We start from the raw sequence: 21,313 nt of genomic DNA on the forward strand, positions 1-21,313 counted from the left end.
TTTTGTTTAGTTGGTACATTTAATGCTGAATGTCAGCCACAAAGTTCTCTCCCCTCCCCGTGGGCATGTAATTTATCATAAAAGGCATAGATTTCTTTACCAAAACTTTAAGTATGGTCAGAGAGGAAACAAATTTATTTTAACAGCACAGTAGCTCTGAAAGAGGAATCAGAGCTCTTTTTAAGGACTGTCAGAACATAGAGATGTATCTATTCTGACAGGGATTAAAGTAACTCCAATTACTAGACTAATTGTGCCTTTAGAGACTGTGATCTCTTAGTACATAAAGAATTTTTTGTTCTTTCAGAAGGAGGAGCTTAAAGAGAAATCAGCTTCCCTCAAATGACACCTATGGATTCCCAAAGGATTCTGTACCACTCCCTTCTCTTCAATGTCTATGAGACATGCATCTGACGAAGTGGGTATTCACCCACGAAAGCTCATGCTCCAAAAACGTCTGTTATTCTATAAGGTGCCACAGGACTCTTTGCTGCTTTTATGAGACCATTCAGATAGATGATGAATTATGGATGCCAACATCATCAATATGCTGAGGATAACACCCAACTGCATATCTGGTTCTCAGCTGTGGTTCTATTAAGGCTGTGCCTAGACTAGGAAAAATAGATAATGTGTTTTTAAAATCGACCTAATACATTTTAACTCTCACATTTTTAAGCATTAGTGTAGTTAGGGCTTAGGCCATTTTAAAAATATGTCGGCTGGCTGTGGTCAAGCCTATACTCTCCCCATCTATCTCACACGACTGCCATGCTTCAGGCTAGGCCCTATTTTCTCCACTTCCACTGGCAGTTTATTGTCTTAGTCCTCATCTTCAAAGCAGCAAATGAATAAGGTCCCAGATACATTAAAGAACACAGCTATGTCTACGAGCCACCAAGACAACTGTGCTACTCTGGGACAAAACAAAGTCCAGAATAAAGCCCATGAGAGCGGAGGACAAAGCACTCTGGGTTAAGGGAACCCAGCTTCCAGACAAGTTTAGATTAATCCAGAATGTGACAGCCTTTAGGAAACACTGGAAAATTTCCTGCTTAATAAAACTTTTCCATCATATCCAGAGTGACAAACACAGCATCAACTGCTTGCCTCCTCCTCCACCCACCAAACCTCCTCTGCCCCCTGCCCTGAAGAAGGAAACCCTACTCCAAGCTTAGCTTCCTCTAAACTGAAAAACAAGAAGCAGGCAGAATTCCATTAAGTCCAAGAGGGACTTTGCTACTGCCATTGTATTTTATATGGAGGGCTAATTGAGATGGTTGAGAAACAGGAACTGTTCTGTGCACCTTGGTGCGCACCAATGATGCAGGGCTGCCAACTCTTGTGATTTTATTATGAATTTGGCATTTTTCTGAAGCCCCAGCACTTGGAGTCCTGCGCCTACAGCAGCATTAGAACTAGCAGTGCTGCTGGTGCAGAAACACCCTTTGACTGGAAGTAATAATAGCAACCAAATGCATGGCTTCCAAGGTTACAGTTTTGTTCAGTGGCTTGTGGCATCCTTACTGTAGGAAGTGTTCCAATGCTCTGGGTGCTCGTGTGAGAATCTTGGTGTTCATTTAAAAAAAAAAAAAAAAAAAAAAAGTCTAGACTTCTTGGCTGGGGAGAAAGACTGAAAATATGAATCGTAAGGTCTCTGCAGGTTCAAAAATCAGAAAACAGATGACACCTCACATATATAATTGTTTTAAATCTGATGATTTTTAAGCCAGTCCATGAGTTTTGGGGACCTGTTTTGTGATTTTTCAATGCTTCATTTGGCAATGCAGTCAAAACCCATTCATGGATTTAGACAAAGAATTCTTGACGAATCAGAAGCAGCATTAAGTATCATACTCTACAACACATACACAGTTGCTTTCATACTGCAGGCCACCATCCAAATGGAAATGAAAGGAGACAACAATTTAAAGAGAAGTGCTTGAGTCCTTCAGGCACTATCACAACATAAAACATTCATAATAGTTTAGGCCAAAACATGACTTACTTTAACACATGCCTTAGTATGAAAAATCCTTCAGATTCTAAGCATTTAGTGTAGCTCTATACCCACCCTCTTTATTGCCAAGATTATTAAAGAAGCATCTTTCCTGTAGCCAAAATACAATAAATGATCTTTACAAAAGACCCTACAACATTTTTGCTCCACTACAACAAAGACAGCTCCAGTCAGCATAGGGAATGCAAAGTTAACCTTTATATTCAGAGTTGGACTCCCACTATTCAAGACATATAGCAGTGATTATGTAGACGACAAAAGCTAAGAAAATAATCCCAGCATGGATGCATTCGGCTGCTGCTTTATGAGAGAATTAGCAGGAAAAACATCTGCCAGGTGATGAGACAAAAAGACAGGAGGAAAGATGCTATTTTCAAGGTTATGAGGGGATATCACTTCAAGTGGAAAGTAAACAAAATAATTAAGATCTATTGTTAAAAAGGGACAGCATCTTTAAACTAGTAGCACCCTCATGCCACAGACGAAATTGTTAGTTTCAACTGCTGAAATATGCCGAAATGTACAGGGAAAAAGTCTCTATATATAATATTTAGAACTCAGACATCAGAATGGTTAAAACTACTTGCAAAATGATGCCCGGAGATTAATAATTAATTCTGTTGCTGCATTTTATCATCCTGTTGCAGAACCCAAGCCTCCACGAACAAAACAGCAACATTCCTATAGTTCCCTTTACCAATGGATTTTATGACTGATTAATACATGCAAGACGCAGGCAATTTTTAAAATATATCAAAACAAAATGTTGGGAAGAGGAAGAGCATAATGGATATGGAGTCAATCAAGTGGAAACAGATATGGGGAATAACGGGCGGCACCAGGCACCAGCGCAGCAAGTGCGTGCCTGGGGCAGCAAACCACGGGGGGTGGCCTGCCAGTCGCTCTGAGGGCCGCAGTCAGGCAGCCTTCTGCGGCGTTTCTGTGGGAGGTCCGCCAGTTTCAGCAATTCGACACAAATACGAAGGAGCAGGACCAGCAGAACCGCTGCCGAATCCACGTGACCGGTGGACCTCCCGCAGAAATGATGCCGAAGGCTGCCTGACTCCTGTGCTTGGGGTGGCAAAAAACAGAGCTGCCCCTGGGGAATAAGATAGCTTAGCCATTATGTGGTTCCACCCCAGAGGCATAAAATCCCTTGGGCAGAGCCAGGTGGGATTTGTGGTAATGACAACCCAGTAAAGAGTCTGTAAATTATAAACTGCAATCCATAATTTCATTACTCCTTAGGTCAGACTATTTATGCTCAGCATGTATTATCATATTATATATTGATATCCATATCCAAGCTGCAGCGGCTTAAAATTTGCTTTGTTGAGTCAGCAGTCATGGAAGACACTATAATAAAAAAAGGGCAGGAAGAAATCAAAAAGCACAGAGTAATTATTTTTCTCTTTAAAAATAGAGTTTTATCCCTTAAGCATTTCCCCAAATCAAGATGAAATTGTTGTGTGCATGCTGAAGGTGGAAGGGCTATGAAAAGAAGGAACGGCAAATAGGTTTGAAGGACAAAATTGGCCAGGACTCTCATTCTTCTAACAAGAAATTTCTAATTGACAGCTATTCTTACCAGTTTTCTCTGGTACAAAACAAATCAAAAGTCCAATGCAACAATTTACAATTTATCCAGGAGCAAAGAATACTCGTGGCAACACATTTTCCCCCTCTTCTAAAAAAAATACTTCGCTTAAGAGAATTGTCATTTACTTATCTGAAAAATAAATTACATAATTTCTAACTAAAGTGAATTTACATCATATGTTCATCTAGGTCCATTGACCTCACTGCTGGATAAAATGTGAATTACATAATCTTCTTCCAATCCTTCTCTTATCCGCCTACTAAAAGAAAAGGCAGAGAGAAACTCTACAGTAAACTGGAAATTCAGGTGTAGCCAATACCATTTTAAATTATGCTAAATTCAGGACGGTAGGCGAATGCTGAAAATATTGCTTCACTAATGGGTAAGTCAGAGACCACTGCATATTTAATTAAAGGAAAATATATTGTCAAGTTTAATCAGTTCCAACACCAGCAGAATATTAGCTTGTGAAGTATGCCCACAGCATGGAGTGAAGCAGGCACACAAAATACCCAAAACCTCCACTCTGCCAGGAGTCCTGTGGCACTCAGCAGTTCTGTCCTTGAAGCAGACAGTGCTTCTGGGGAGGGCTAGCTGGGGCAGCTAACTGTTTGGGTGCATCCCCCAAAGACACTCATATAGAGCCCCTTGTAGAGATCAGAGCTGTCCCTCAAAAGAACTTCACCATATGCTCTCTGTTAAGAGAATTCCACAGGGACACAGCATCTAAGTTGGTGCAGGAAGATGCAAGTGTGCTACTTGGGGTACATTTTGCTCACAATCTCTTTCAACTACACAGACAGGGAAAAAAGTAAAAAAAAAAAAATCACAAAACTCTTCAGTGAATCAGGACAACCATTTGCATTTGGAGAACCACAAGATCAAACAACAACTGGAGATATCAAACAAAATACAGGGTTCAAATGAAACCAGAATTTAGTTTCGTTTCTATCTGCCAAAGACAGAAAGCAAGTGGAATGTCAATCTGCCTCTTGCTTTTATAGCTGGAACAACAACCATAAAATTGAAAAGCCTTCTGTCTCCATCTGCTAATGTAACTCAGTGCCTGGACTGAGATAGGAGAAATATATTTAAAGAAACTGCCAAGGCTCCAAAAGCCTACAGTTAGACCAGGAGTCAGCAACCTTTCAGCAGCGGTGTGCCGACTCTTCATGTATACACTCTAATTTAAGGCTCCGCGTGCTGCTAATACATTTTAATGTTTTTCAGAAGTTCTCTCTCTAAGTCTATAATATATAACCAAACTACAGTTATATGTAAAGTAAAAAAGGTTTTCAAAATGTTTCAGAAGCTTTACTTAAAATTAAATTAAAATGCAGATCTTATTAGTTTAGTGTGATTGTTGCCCTTGCTTTTCCTTCCTGAGTTTTCCAATGACTCGTGGCACATATTTGGATACTTTAAGCTGCATACAGGCTTCTGAGTGATCAGTTGTTAACTGGCTGGAACCCCAGATTGGCAGCTCAGGTGAGTGGAGCTGGCGGCTGGTAGGGCTGAGCAGGGCTGGAAGCCTGGACCCTGTCCGGCAGGGGGCCTGCGCTGGAACTCCAACCGGAAGCAAGGTGAGTGGGGCTGCGGCAGGGACCCTGGCTAGCAAGGGGCCAGCAGTAGGAACCCCAGAGCGGCGGCGGGCTGAGCAAGTCAGCCCGCCCAGCTCTGGGGTTTTGGGGGTGGGCTGAATGTCTCCACCCGCCCCTGCTCTGGCATTTCAGCAGCCGACTCCTGCCAGCTGGGGTCTCAGCCCGATGGCAGCCTGGGGTTCCTTCCCCCAGGCCAGCAGCAGGTGCTGAGTGGGACCCCGGATGGCAAGGGGCCAGCAGCAGAAACACCAGAGCGGTGGTGTGCCGAGTGGCTCAGCCTGCCCTGCGTGCCATCAAAAATCGGTTTGCATGCCACCTTTGGCATGCATGCCGTAGGTTGCCAACTCCCAAGTTAGACCTTGTAGACATACGTACTTCACCATGCCTTGACTTACTAGCTTGTCCGCTTTGCTTTTGAAATTGAAAATGTATCACAAACATCTATGAAGTGTGTTCTTATGACTAATGCATTCACATATATCACACTGCTGGTTCTTAAACAATTGAGTAGACAGGCAGAAATGAAGGATGATGCAACATGCATGCTACAAATAAGAGCACCCCTAGTATCTTGGGGTGTGATGGTGGTGGTCAACTGACTGTCCAGCAGAGAAGTTGGGATTTTACTAGTATTTTAGCCTTTACTTTTGGGAACGTATTTTACAGGAATACAATGAGGACAGTGGTTTAAAGAAAAAAAAAAGGTGGACAGAATTTCTTAGAAATTTGAGGTCACTTGATTTTGAACAGGTTCCCTTTAATATTTGAAAAAAAAAAACCTGAAGGCTGTGCATAATCCCATTTTAAAGAATGTAATTGTATAATTCCACTAAGACAATCATTACTTCTTACAGTTTAGACAAAATGAAAGAAGAAGAGCATTTCAATCTTTATGCCAAAAATTCAAGCACTGTAAACTCATTCTGAAATTCTGCATCAGAAAATGAGTTATATAATGTGTGCTTCAGGTGTAACAAGTGTCCTTTTTTTTGAGAGATACACCATTATGGGTATAAGAAATCCCTCTGTCAAGTTCTTTGCAAAGATCTTACTCTAAAAGAGCAAGAACACATTTTTATACAAGTCATAGGACACAGTTGGCAAGCAAATGCTCCATCAATAAATTGGTATCTTCTAACAGAGATCAAACACTCCTGAAGATGTCTTTGAACAATCCTAGCAGGTGCAGAGTACACTCAACTTCACCTAGCAGGACTGGTCCCTTTATCTGCAGTATAATTTTCAACTGGAATTAAGTTGGATTCCCCACACAAAGATGAGCAGCTCCTTACATCCATACAAACATACCAAAACCACATTAGAGCTAGAAATAAGTTTACAAGTGAATATATCACTTGCCTTAAAGTGTTTGCCATGCAAATCACCCCATCTACCGCAGGTATGGGTACTAAAATGCTGCTATTAGATAATTTGCCAATTGCTATCATGGTACACTGTTTTATAGCAATCATTACCTAATAGCACACACTGACAATATCATTAATATCTTGACAACTTTTATACTATGTCCTGTCAATTCAGAGAGACCAATATTAGACGATTTCAAATCTACAAATCATTGTTGCAGTGTGCTGTGTTAGTGTGAAGTAAGGAGTCCTTATTCCATGAAGCGTTACAACATATACAGCACTACTCAAATCAGGTCAAGATGGGCACCACTATAATGGACTCATCATAATTCTTCCATTGGAAATCAAAACAGCTCCAGGCTAAACAAAAGCATATGTAGTGCATTGATTCATAAGTTTATCTGAAGTAATCCCACACATGCAGTAACACACACTGTAAGTGTCATACATACATAAATATATCTGTGTAGGTTTTTATACTGCATTTTTCTCCATACTCCACCAAACATCTCGCTGTTTAACTTTACTTACTAACAAAGCCATTTAAAATACAAAATGTTTTAAAAAGTAAAAAAGGAGCACTTTAAGATGAATAAAATACCTATCAAACACGATTAGGCAAGAATGGGCAAGCTGCAAGTATGGTAGGGGCTTTCTAACCTAAATGAAAAAGAAAACAATATACACAGGTCTACTGTATTTACCTCAGTATTTGGGTGTAGTGTTTGTCCATCTTGAGTTGCAGCTGGTACAAATGCCCACGTTATATTGGCACTAGCAGATGATAAAGAGCTGAAAGCACCGTTTTTCAGTTCTGTGGAATGTGACTTTGGCCCAGGCCATCCCAGGATGTTTTCTGTAACAGAAAACTAGAGTTAAGCCACAAGACTCATGTTCTAGACAGGATTTTAATCTCAATGTCCTAAATTCTATATATGATTTGCTACTTGCAGTTATAGTCATCTCCCTCGCCCCCACCCGCATGCATGCGCACACACACACACATCTTTGCCACGGTAACAGAAAGATGCTTATATCCTGCATTTAGCAACAATTTATTTGCAATAAATTCCCTTTTTGAGGTGGATGGCTAACGTTTACCAAGAAAATTACAAAAGCTATTCAAGCCTGGAATTAATATGGGACAATAAATATAGTAAACAGGAAATTCAAGGTATTTTGATTTTTACCTTCAGCAAATACTTATGAAGCTCATTTTGTTTTCTTCTCTTCCCACTAACTGTGAAGTTGCAGCTCACAACTACACAAACATTACAGAAATCTGTAGCAAAGGTCCAAATTATATTTCAAATATTTATCAAATGCGTTTCAGTTAAGGTCACACGTTATACATGAAAATAATGTGCAATTTAGTACAACTTTCCTAATAAAAATAAAAAAATATGTCAATAGTTGTCTGTGCCAATATTAATTAAAAATCTTATAATGGCCCTGAAATAAATATTCCTGAATCTGATAGAGGTAGATTTTCTCCTCGTACTAGAAATGAGTCAGTATCACAATAAGGGGAATGCTTGATTGCTCATCCTCTGAATCAAGTCCCAACCCAAAGCCGAGTTCAGACAGCATCCATAACTTTTTTCCCCACTCCACCTGTCTGAAGCTGTTATTTTAGCCCACTACATGTCTTTTTGTTTCCCCTCTGTACTGTTAGAGGTCCTTCTACATTGGTTAGGAAACCACTTTAGCACCTCTATCAAGACCAGTATTAGAGTGCTGTTCACACTAGAAAGAGGCCAACTAAAAATGAGCTTGAACCATAAGCCCCCATCAGCACATTTCTGCCACCAGGGATATTTGAACTCTCTGGCTCCGGTGAACCTTTAGGGATAACAGTTTCCTGAACAGTTGCAAAAGCCCAGAGGACAACCTTTGTACCAGCGTACTCTCCAGCTTGTGGGATGGATTACATTGCTGTCACCCACCTCTCCATCCCAAAAACACATCAGCACTAAAAAAAGCTCATTAGCCCTCAACCAGGTTATCTCCACTCCCCAACCTAACTACACAATGGTTTATTCTGAGCAAGTCCTTACTTCTGTTTTTCTCTTGACTACACATACTTACAATCATTACAGTATGACAGTGAACGTTATTTCAATGATGCATATGGTCCCTAGTACATATAATATATTCAAAACTAAGGGCTATTCTCTTTTGCTTTGGGGATGTGAGGGTTTCATTAAAAACTGTCAGTTAAGAAGCATCCATCTGGTTTAAGATTCCAAATCAGTATTGGAATATATACCTAGACTTTTAAAAAAACATTTCCAAAAGGTATATTCTACAGAATGGTTAAAATACAAAAAAACATTAAAAAGCAATTTCTCTTGCACTTACTTGCCAAGTGAGCCCATGAAGTTTCCATATTTCCCCAGCAACATTTCAGTGACATCACAAAGCTATATAAGTCTCTTTGCTCACATTAGGAGTTTGTGATGTCATCCATTGCAGAAGAAAACCAGAAACTAACCAAGGTCTCAATAGGCAAATTAAGCATGAACATACTTTCAAAGATATTTAGATGTAAATATAAAAAGCTTGCTTGTGTTTTATTCTAAATGCACACAGTAAGACACCATTCCCACTGGCCCGGGGTAAGAGTAATGTTCTTTATTGCTATTGCTATATTGCTGAATCTTTCCTGGGAACTGCACCTTGATAGAGTGGGCAGGCTTATGCAGTCCAAAGACCTTACAAGTTACGCTGGTGGGAGTTTTCACTCCTTATAGGATGGGGACCAGACAATAAACAATCCATTGGTTCTCCAGGTTGGGGGTTGAGCAACAGACCAGTAACCTATCCTCATGAAAAAAAAATTTAAGTTTTAGAAATGCAACAATGTCAGTAAGTAGGCAGAGCCTTTTTTGTGCAGCAATCCTAAGCAACATTTGGCAGCTCAGTACAGATTCAGATGCAGCTGGAGATCTGAGTTCAGTTTGTGATCCTGGTCCTATTTTTGCTTACACTTTAAGTGATGTGGAGACAAAGCAAGGGACAATCCCACTGTTCCAAAATGTGCTGTCACAGACTAAAAGAACAACACTGAAGGGCCCTGGAGACCTGCCTGGGACATCCACAGAGTTCTGTAAGAGATGCATGCCTTCAGAGTTAAAGGATAAAATTGAATGAAAAAAGTTCAACTACAAAGTTAGCAAGTCCTCTTGAGAGAATTAATGTGGCTGTAGCAATGAGTATCTTCTTTTAACCATCTCTCAAAATAATAGTATAGCTCTCAGAGCAAAAAGGCCATGAACATGAGCAATTTGGCCAAGATTTGACAAAGTTTGTTAGAGGAAGGCTTGAAATTTTGTTCTAAAATAAACACTATGTTATAATGAACTCAAAATAATTACATATTTTGGCTAACCACACAAGACCAATTTTGTGTAACTGATGTGCCACATGTGCATGTCTCTATTTTTATTAGGTGACAGTGACTAATAATGTATTTATGTGTTGTCCTTCTCTCCTTGCCATATGAACAGCTCATTACTGGATAACAACAAATGATAAAGAATATAGAAGAATTGTCTGACCCTTTCCTAAATAGGACTGGAGAAGGGGAGGTACCGTGGAAGAGAAAGTAAATCAGCCAATCAATCTCTTAGTCTATCCACGCTCCCATCTCTTATTTGCATATTGCAATTCATCCTATTGACCGTATTTACAAAGTACAGACTTTTTTTTTTTAATTAAAAGATTTTTTTTATAGCAAGTGAACATGAGAGAAAAAAGTGTCATCTGAATGACACTGCACTTATGTAGTTTGGATCAGAACTGCAGAACTAGTTTTCTGTACAAATGTACAAACAAATATTTTATGGATATTTTATTTTTAATACATAAAAACTACTTTATTTTTAATGACATCTTTTTGCTTCAGTATAAAGAAGCAAGGCCAGAACTCACCATCTGCTCCCCTTCTTCCTTCCAAGGTCTTAAACTCTTTTACTGAAATAAAATCTATGGGAACTATGCGAGTGTGTTTTCCCCATCTGTCCCAAGCGCAACCATGACCATCACAAAGAACAGCCCTTATGAGCGTGGCACTACGCCCACATATCCTTCATAGAGATTGTTGTTATATGACGTGATTATGGCATAACTATGATGTATTTTATGAAAGATAAGGCATGTGAGATATAGTCAGTAAGTCATAACCTTTTCAATGATGACTATCCTATTTGTATGCATGTATCATTTTTGTATCTAAAGTTAGATGCAATGACAATATTCCTATTACAACTGTGTTTACACCTGGGGAACGTCCATTAGACAGAATGCAATCAGTCTACGTGGCTTGCTGGAAGAGCCATTATGGAGAACAATGGTTCTTTGAAGATCTAATCTCCCATTGGGAAGCCTACCTGGGGACGCTGCAAACAGCTTGAGTTATGGCAGCAGAAACATGTGACCAAGTCGCTTGGTACTGGACTCCAGAATAATACCAGTATTTTTGCACTGACTGAGGGTGGGAATCACACTGGGAGACACAGGATTCCTGCCATATGCAAAAACTATTTAAGGCAAGGGAGTGACATCGAGGTTGATTCTTCATTGACTTCCGCCCAAGAAAGAGGACTGCTGGAAACACCTGAGAACAAAAAGACTGGACTAGGGCAGAAGGGCTGAGCCCAGGCTAGAAGGTGTCTGGATCATGAAAGGAATATCTGGAGTTTTAAGCTGCAAGCAAGTGCAGCTTGCCTTCAAGAATCTCTGCAATTGCCTAAAACAGCATTTAGGGTGAGAAACTGCTACTTATAACCAATTTCTTTAGTATATTAAGCTTAGATTGTGTGTTAGATCAAAGCAGATTACCTAGCAAATAAAACTATTTGCTATCCCTCATAATTACTTAAAATCTATCTTTTGTAGTAAATAAACTTGCTTTTGTTTTGTCTAAAACCAGAGTGTGTGGTATTATAACTTGGGGCAGAAAGCTGTGTATATCCCTCTCCACACTGAGGGGGCAAATTTCGTGAGCTTACACTGCAGAGTACTGTACAGTGCAAGACGGTACAATTTTGGGTATACTCTCTACAGAGCTATGTGCCCTTGAATACTGGACAACTCCTTAGCTGAGCCTTCCCATGCAGAGCTGATCTTAGTATCTCTGTGTGCACAGCTTCAACTGGGTGTGCTGCTACCTGTATGTGTGCAGGTACAGTACAGTCTGAAGCCTGAGGGAGGGCTTGGCTGGCTTGCTTCAGCAATACAGTGTAAACAGAGCCCAGGCAGGTGGGTCAGGTAGGCTCAGAGGTCCCCAAGTTCCAAGTGGCACACTGAGCAGGGGCGGCTCCAGGCCCCAGCATGCCAAGCGCGTGCTTGGGGCGGCATGCTGTGGGGGACGCTCTGCCGGTCACCAGGAGGGAGGCAGGTGGCTCCAGTGGACCTCCCGCAGGCATGCCTGCAGAGGGCCCGCTGGTCCCGCGGCTTTGGTGGAGCATCCACAGGCATGCCTGCGGGACCACCGGAGCTGCGGGACCGGCAACTGGCAGAGCGCCCCCTGAGGCATGCCGCCGTGCTTGGGGCGGCGAAATGGCTAGAGCTGCCCCTGACCCTGAGGGGGGAACCCGTCACAGCCAGCTTAATCAATATTTTTAGAGTTGCTACACAACCAAGTTCTGATCCAACCAGCAGTATCAGGATGCCAGAAGCCAAGGATCGAAAGGGAAAAGCACATCTTTCCCATCATCTCTTCAGACAAGAAATATCAATTGGCTGTATTCCATCTGCGTGGAGTCTGTCTAAACAGAACAGCTGGACATGCAGCATCCCAGAAAAAACAGTCAATGAAATCTCTTTGGCACACTCCCTAAAAGCAAACTGCAGTGATTAGTCATAATAGCTTAGAAAGCAAAAAAAAAAATTACTAGGAATGTTATGAAAAGCTCATTTTCATAACGGATTTTAAAAATATCTATGACTTCTGCTAGAAACTCTCTCATGACACACTTCAGAGTCCCAGCAGCATTCTTCTTTAATCTGCCAGATCTTACTTGGAAGCAGTGCGGTCCACCAGCCCTATACCGCACATGGTAAATGGAACTGGTTTTCCCCAGTGAGAGCTGCCATCTAAGTAATATCACATCCTGTTTCCCAGCAGTAAGCAAAGCCTTATGAGAGCACTTAAGGACCAAGAATATTCAGAGCCCATTAGAAACCATAATAAATCAGAGCATTCCAAAGTGAACTCTAACATTTTTTTTAGTTACTTTAACAGGTATATTTAAAATTAGAGGCTAATGACAACACATTTCCTCTCTACTTGATACAGATAACGTCCACACTAGAGTTGCCAGATATCCGGTTTTTGACCGGAACACCTGGTCAAAAAGGGATCCTGGCAGCCCTAGTCAGCACCACTGACTGGGCCATTAAAAGTCCGGTCGGCGGCACTGTGGGGCTAAGACAGGCTCCCTGTGAGTCCCAGAAGTGGCCAGCATTTCCCTCTAGCTCTTAGGTGGAGGAGCTGCCCTGGGCGTGCCACGCGCTGCCCCCCTCCCAAGTGCCAGCTCCGCAGCTCCCATTGGCCAGGAACTGCAGACAATAAGAGCTGTGGGGGCGGTGCCTGCGGACAGCGGCAGCTCACGAAGTCACCTGACCATGCCTCCACCCAGGAGCCGGATGGAAATGCCGATTGCTTCCGGGAGCCACCTGAGGTAAGCGCCGTCCAGAGCCCACACCCCAACCCCCCTCCCTGAACACCAAGCCCCTGCCCTGGGTTCAAGCCCCCTCCCACATCCTAACTCCCTCCCAGAGCCCACACTCCAAACCCCCCAGCCAGAGTCCTCACCCCCCGACACACACCCCAACACCCTGCTCCAGCCCAGAGCCCTCCCCACACCCTGAATCACTCATTTTTGGCCCCACCCCAGAGCCCACACACCCAGCCCAGAGTACTTACTGCCTCCCACATGCTGTCCCCCTACCCCAGCCTCAAGCCCCCTCCCACACTCCAAACCCCTCATTTCTGGCCCCACCCCAGAGTCCTCACCCCCTCCTTCACCCCAGCTCTCTGTCCAGCCTAGTTAAATAGAGCGAGGGTGAGGAAGAGCAAGCGACAGAGTGGGAGAATGGAGTGAATAGGGGCAGGGCCTCTGCGAAGGAGTGGGGAGGGGGCGGGGCAGATATGTTTGGTTTTCTGCAATTGGAAAGTTGGCAACCCTAGTCCACACCTCCCAAATAAAAAACCTCACTGTCTGCACTATTAGCAGTCAGACATGTTATTGCTGCCCAATGGTATAGCCCCTCTGTTCCCACTTTGGGCACTTAGTGCTGAAAATATGGCATATATTGATCATGGAAATTACTATTTTTGCATAAAATTGAATAAAAATGAATATTTTGCAGTTCAGCTGCTTGTTCTCAATCACACCAGATCCCTTGATTGAGAATGCTTTGTCATCTTCTCTTGTGTACTTTGTCCCAGATTTTGTGATCTTATCCCAGAAGGCACAAGTGTATCAGTAGTTCAAAGGCCACAATTTGGTCTTTCACATAGCTGGGGCTTGATCCATTAATTGCTTTGAATATTTATGTATTTTCTCCCACATACTGCAAATGAAGTAAGAATAGAAGAAAATTTCTAGAATCTCAAAGTCATCTTTTTAAATTATTTCCAGTGCCCATTTGTTTCCAGAGAAAATGCAAGAACTGAATAAATGTTTCAGCCATCCTCCAACAGGATAATGGTGGTTGAGCTACAGGAATCATTATTTTGATCTCCTAATATTAGGAGATGACACCATGGGTCATCCCTTCAGTGAAGAAAGAATCTCTTGCATCTGCAGTAACCAAAAACTGTCTGAACACTGTAGAATTAAAATCTCTGAATTAGAGTTGACTAGAAGATTACTTAGAGGCATTAGATATGAGTTTATTCAGCTTTGATGAATGCTGAACAGCTTACTCTAATGACTCCCCCCAGAAATGACAATCCTATCAAAGGAGACCTGAATAAAATTAAATCAAGAGGAGAAACCAGTAATCATGGCTTTTAGCCACAGGTTCCTTCAGGCAATTGTGTTGCATAACTGGACCCTGGAAGAAAAATCTCATGGTGCAAAGTTCATCTTTTTAACAGGAGAGAGCAGACTAAATATTTTATAAACTTTTTAGTCTCTCTGTTCCTCTTGATTTTCTTTTTCCTAGTTTAACTGTGTGTGTATTCAAACTCTAGCGGTAAGAGCAGATGCTATGCCTGCCTTCAGGCTCGTGCAAACAGACTGAACTTTGAAGGGAATTTTTAGCTTTCCTTTCTATGAAACCTTTGGAAATACTGGTTCCATCCATGGGAATCAGAAACCTTATCAATGCCAAGAGGGAAGAGCTTATTGTAGGGATAGAGGATCAACATTTGTATTTGTCCAGCTCCCCCATCTCAGCTAGTTTACTTGTTTCACATGGATCTAAAGAAGAGTGTCCAGAGATATAGGAATAGGACGTATTTCTTTCCTCCTTGGAAGGATTTTTGTGTAGTCTTTGCTTCCTACCCCTTTCCTATGAAGAAAGCTAAAACAAAGCCAAGAATTTAAAGACCTCTTCTCAGTTAATGAGGAATGCTCCTTCAATTTACTTTTTAAATACTTGCATTTAGTTTGCATCTCTTCTGAGGTGAGTGGAACATGGAAGATAAGAAGGGTCCTTTGGTTCTCGTGCTTCATACACCTACATAGATTATTTAAGGTGCGTAGCTGTCCCTGGAGTCTCTTTAGAAGTATGAATTAAGCCAGCGTCCCAATAGAATATTGTGCAAATGTGAAAATGTAACTTTATGCCAAGAACACACAACTGTTTTATGTTCTGCATAACTCCACAAAAATACAGAAACTCCCCGATTTACGCAAGCATTCCGTTCCAGAACACTTTACGTAAGTCAAATTTTGCGTAAGTTGGCAATGTATCTCCAAAAATTACCCAAAAAAAGGCGTTTACGGAACTTTTTCCGTAAGTTCGGATTTCCGTAAGACGGATTTGTGCAACCTGGGGAGCATCTGTAGCCTTTTCATGCCATCTTTCCACTCTTCAGCTCATCATCTAGCCCTTCTGCCATCCTTCTCCAGGTCTGTTTTTTCTGTTTTCAGAAAAAGGAATGTTCAGACTTTCCCATCCAGTTGTCTCTGCAGCTTTGTGGTGGGGTCTTACCTGACAGTTAAGCTAATTAGCAGGCAAGTGTTTTCCAGCAATGAAAAAGGAATATCAGATTTTCTAAGCTTTATATTTCAGATATGCATTATATTAAACACAAAAAATACACGTATTGACGAACATGAGCAATATGTAATCCTTACTGCACAAAAATGAGTAGCCTACATTAGTGTTTACAGACTATTTTTTAAACCGAAATTGTCATTTTCAGAACATAAAAAGTGTATTAAGAGATCATCACTATAAACACAAAACAAAATTATTGCCATGCAAGACTATACATTTAAAATAAAAGTTGGATTATTGTTTTATGCAACGATCTAACAACATCGGGAACTATGGAATAATTACATTTTTGGTTAAAGTAAACTAATGTTTTATTGAAAATATTTCCATACCACCTATATCAGCATAAAAATATTCAGTGACACACACTTAGGACACATCAACACTCATTTGGGCATACATTTTCATCCTTTCCAATAATATACAGTAATGTTGCGGGGTTAGCACTTGTTCCAGTTTGAAGAAACTGCATTCAGCACCAACTGAGTTGCACAGGATCACCAAAACACCACAAGCAATCTGGCTAAGTCTTGGCAAACATTTGTCCATGCTTTTCCAAAAACTGGAGAGAGAAATGTCATTGGTAGTACGAAGTTAATTTACAATGTTCAAGTCAACTCCCCACTCACCCTCAGGTACAGAACTCAGCAGAAGAACACTCAGTTCATAGTCACAGAAGTTGTGGGAGAGTACACGAATTTGCTTGGGATCAAGAATTCTCACACTGTGAAAAAAATCTATATGCTGGCTGTTTCTCTGTATTTAAGTACCTCTGCAGTTTCTCTGCATAGTTTTGAAAAACTTTATACTCTAGTACATTCTGTCCTGCGTACTGCAGTATTACCACCAAATCAAATGCAATGTTGTACACTTCAGTTGGTAATGTTGACCATGATTCAAATGTAAGTAGTATCCAAACAAGCGGAGTTGCTTCTGCTTGGATAAAAATTAAATATGCCACAAAATGATTCATTGCAATAAACATTTAGCTCCTCTAAAATGGCAGTCGTCCTCCACTTTGATTTCCTGACCAATGAACCCCTTGTAATACTCCACGAGTACTCCACATGATGGCAGACACAGTCTGTGGCTTTAAACCAAGTATTCCATCTTGTTACAACCAGTTGCGGAGGTAATGTTGGGCTTTCAATTTCACGGTCAATAAAGGCAGACTAAGGGGGGGGTTGCATATCAGCTTTTTTATGAGAGCACACAGATGGTCCACTTCTGTAAACAAACAGATCCAGCACTCACCTAGTAAAGCCATAATGTACACTCAGCAGGTCACATGAATGCAGCTGGTTAAAATGCCGCTTAAACTGTCTTTGAATGACTTTCACATGTATTTTGCATTATCTGTCACAAACTAATAATTTGAAAAGTCAATTTCATGTTATATAAGGGTCTTTATAACAGCTTGCGCAACTGCAGAGTAGTTAACACGTTCTAATTCCACTGTTTCTACAAGTTTAGCGGCAGCTGGGCAATATTCTGAAACCTGCATCAGCTGTATTAGAATAATTTGCAACATACCAGTTTACATTGTCTATATATTCATTCACAATTACAGTTACATGCTGATCCTTCAACTCAGTGACCAGTTGTTGCTTGTTTAGTTCAAATACACAGGGAAGATCGATTTCTCTCGGTGTACTTGCTTGCAGGATACAAACCTCATTTCATAAGTGCTCGTTTAGGAACTCTCACATTTTGTCTGTTTTTTCTAATGCAATGTTTGCGTTGCAACAGGCCTCCACCCAGTATTTCTTATTTTCATTTTGTTGTGTAAGCCAACCAGTAGTTGTGAGCTGTTCCTTTACTGCTGTCTCATCGCTGTTCTCTACCTTTTGCTTTCTTTTCTCCATTGCTGCAATATGACATGGACCTTTAATGTGGTTGAGTATGTGGTCCTTTTTAACACGGTCAAGAACTTTGCTGCAAATTGTACAAAATAACTTCCTTCCATCCACAGGGAGCACATCTTTGCCAAATTCTTTAACTATCCTCAGGCTTAACCATTTTAGGCATTGGTAGTAAATGGCTTAAACAGCTGAAGCACAAGGTGGAAAAATCAGAAGAAAATCGGGGATTCCGAAATGAAAGGTGATTTCAGAAAATAAACACAGCAATATCAACAATTTCCAGAAAACACCAGCCCTGCTAATTTGAAAGGACTTTTTTCCTTTCCCTCTCCTGCCCCCGAGGAGTAAGGGACAGTGGTTCTTGAAAGGTTTTTAAGTAAATTACGTAGAGATGGCAAAGTTGTTAACAAGCCATCCATATGTGAAGAACCATTGGTTTACATGTGGTCTTATAACAAGTCCTGATCCTACAATTGGGTCTAACAGTGAAATCTGTGTGAACCCTCCAGCTGACTATACTGTGACATGTTAAATCTTTATTTTGAAGCAGTCTACAGAGATCTAGAATTGGGATAATTAAGATGAGGGTCCACATAGGTGCCAGGCTCAGGGTCCTACTTTGTAACTATGTTACCACATGCCAAAGGTAAATAGCAAGAGACTACTGCTTTCTCTTTCCAAAAAGAAAACCACAAGCACTGACTCAATATATAGGAGGATTCAATCCTCCCCAGAGATTTATATTTAAGAAAAATAATAGAATTGGTTATTAAAGTATATTGTGTTAAATTTCAATTTATTAAAAAATAAAAAAATAAAATTACTTTTCTTTGAAAATACAGGTTCTGCTCTATATTTTTGAACTTACAACAAAATTAAATATTTGCTCGTTCCAAAACCTATTTGCACAAAAAACACTTAATGGCTCTTTTGCTCCCTTTTCCTGATGTTGATATTTTCTACAATATTTGTGGGTCAGAAGGAAAATGTTGGTATCTCGCTCTAAGGAAGCTTATTTAGTGTTGATCCCAAGTCATTTCTTTAAGGAAAAGTCCATCCTGCCTATCTGGAAATCATAATTAAAAAAAAAAATACATAGACCAGGAAAAAGACAGCTTGTGCTCACCTGAAGGCAATGTCCTATTATTGTGTTGGCCTGCCTGATGCATACTCTGCTGTAATAAATTCAGGCATTCTCCAAGGCAGCTCAGGGTGGCAGCAGAGGTAGCTTTTAAAAGCAGCAAGTCCTGATCCAAGGCAGAAAGAGGTCCAGAACCTGGAAGGGATTCAATGGCTTGCACAAGATTCTTCTGTTGTCCCTCCACGTGGCTCATGATCTGTAAGGGTTAAAAAAGCCATGTGGTCATAAGGAAAGCCTTCATTTGCACCCTTACAAATTGACACGTCAACTGTCTTACTATAGATGAATGTTAATGTTCAGTTAGTCAATAGAAAACAGACATGCATAAAAATATCTGTGTGAAGAACATAGGCACACTGAAAGAATGAAAATTTCAGATTCCTGATTTAAAAAAAACAATGCCACTCAAAAAGGAAAAAGAACAGTTCAGTAAAAAAAAAAAGTTGGCATCCTAGATTTCAGGTATGAATCATGCTTTATGCTTTTCAGTACATGACAATGATCTAGTGCTATCTCCTTTTCCTTTATTAATTAAATCTTATAATTCCTCTCCCCAGGATATGATCTGAAAATCCAGATGAACCTAAGCAGAATCTCCTGTCTTCTTCTATTTATAAAATGCTCTGTCATGGATAAAGTGAGGGTAATTTTCATTTCTAAAAGTGAACCTAAAGTGATTTGGACCCAGATACTGTATTACTATTATATATATTTATGAGGCACCTATCACTATAGTATCTGAAACCACACATTTTAGGGAGATACAGTTCAACTGTGTCTAGATATGGTCCATCTGGATAGAGGAAAATAAAATGGCAGCATGGCATACGTACATAAAAGACAGTAGGTGAGAAAATAATTCAAAGTGCAGTACTACATATGTTGGCTGGTATTAAAGAAAAAAAGGATAAAGCAACTTTCAGGAACTCTCCTTATGACAGAGAGGAAAGAGGATGTTAAAATCCCTAATACATTTGAGTCTTATAGCCTCTAAGTAGTAGGGGGTACAGCACACAACTACAGTAGGTCACTTTTCTTTCATCTGCCTTTCCAAAGACAAAAGACTTAATGGAGCACTGGCTCATGCAGGTGTAAATGCCACTGAAATAACTGGAAGCCGAACCCACTTATGCCAGGGGTGAATTTGGCTCAAGATATTTTACTTTTGTGAAGCTCACAGACCTCACCAGGTTATGGCCAGAGAGAGAGCTTTTATCCCTGAACTGAGAGGGATGGTTTGAAGACCATGTCATTCTGCTGGTGCCATCAATTGGTACATCCCTTACAAGTGTTTGCAGAAGGATTTTTGTTAATTTGTTATGCTGCCACCTACACAGTCTTTTCTTACTTTCACAAGGCAGAAATTTGACTCGAACTTGTTCCTGAGTCTCTTTCTTTGATGTAATGTATCTCAGAAGGCAAAGTTAAACTAAACATACCCATGGTTGTGTATACTTATTTATGGTTCAAACAAACTCTCACTGAGTGACAAAACGTAAGACAGGATTTAGTCACACCAGTATTTAAAAATATTAACAAAATGAACAGAAACAGTGTCCACTAAAACACTGATGTACGATCAGGTTAACTAGAGATGCAAACTTAACATGATCACTAAATATATCTAGAGTCAAAATATGAACTCCCTTCAGTTGGCCAACACAGATACATTTGAACCCCTGTAGCGTTGACCTTCAAACAGTTAATCAGAAGAACAACATCTCTAGAACGTCTGCTAAATCCCACTGGGACTTTGTGGCAGTCCTCTTTCACTAGAGCTCATCTGCCAAGCTGAAAGCAAAAACCACATTTTCTGTAACTCTGGTCACCCTCCAACTCCCTCTCCAACAATTTTTTCCCATCTCTAGTTATTTCCCCAGTCTTGGACTCCCCTGTCTAAAGCTATACAGGAAGATACCCCTGGGGAGTTCTGTAATATGTTAGTTATGTCAGATCCTAATGTTGAAAGTTTCAGGGTAAAGAGAACATCTATTTCTCAAACCATAAAAGGAATTTTAGATCATATTTTAAAATAAAACATGCACAATATTCCACATACAGTATACTATTTTGTCCTTTTCAGTTTTTTAAAAAATGCATATTTTGCTAAACCTGGCATTTAAAACCCTTAAAAGGAAAGTGCTATTTAATAAAACTTGTAATGGTATTTAGTAAGTGTACACACACAGTATCATAGACTAATCTTCAAAATCAGAATATGATCAAAGAGATAAATAACTCAAAACCTACCTAACTCCAGCCAGATTAACATCTGGCTGAGTTTACAGACCTGTGAATGCTTATAACATTTATAGTACAATACACCACATTATTTGTGCTGTTTCTATAATTCAACTTATTGATCAGATTTAACCACATGACATCATATAAGATATACACTTGCACTAGCATTTACAAAGCTCTCTAGATCAGGGGTCCCCAACGCAGTGCCCGTGGGCGCCATGGCACCCACCAGGGC

At 40.5% G+C, this 21,313-nt stretch overlaps 2 protein-coding genes across 2 annotated transcripts in view; one reads left to right on the plus strand and one right to left on the minus strand.

The window, feature by feature from the left end:
* GPD1L (glycerol-3-phosphate dehydrogenase 1 like) overlaps positions 1-21,313 on the plus strand; it is an 844,690-nt gene that overhangs the window by 639,743 nt on the left and 183,634 nt on the right. The gene's annotated exons all lie outside the window — the stretch shown is intronic.
* OSBPL10 (oxysterol binding protein like 10) overlaps positions 1-21,313 on the minus strand; it is a 172,126-nt gene that overhangs the window by 53,403 nt on the left and 97,410 nt on the right. Inside the window, exons 5-6 of the mRNA XM_050938385.1 lie at positions 18,820-19,030; positions 7,296-7,447 (exon numbers count right to left, since the gene is read on the minus strand). Of these exons, the coding sequence (XP_050794342.1) occupies positions 7,296-7,447; positions 18,820-19,030 (363 nt within the window). The remainder of the gene's footprint in view (positions 1-7,295; positions 7,448-18,819; positions 19,031-21,313) is intronic.

This window comes from Gopherus flavomarginatus, chromosome 2 (genome assembly GCF_025201925.1).
Source record: "Gopherus flavomarginatus isolate rGopFla2 chromosome 2, rGopFla2.mat.asm, whole genome shotgun sequence".
Lineage (NCBI taxonomy): Eukaryota > Metazoa > Chordata > Testudines > Testudinidae > Gopherus > Gopherus flavomarginatus.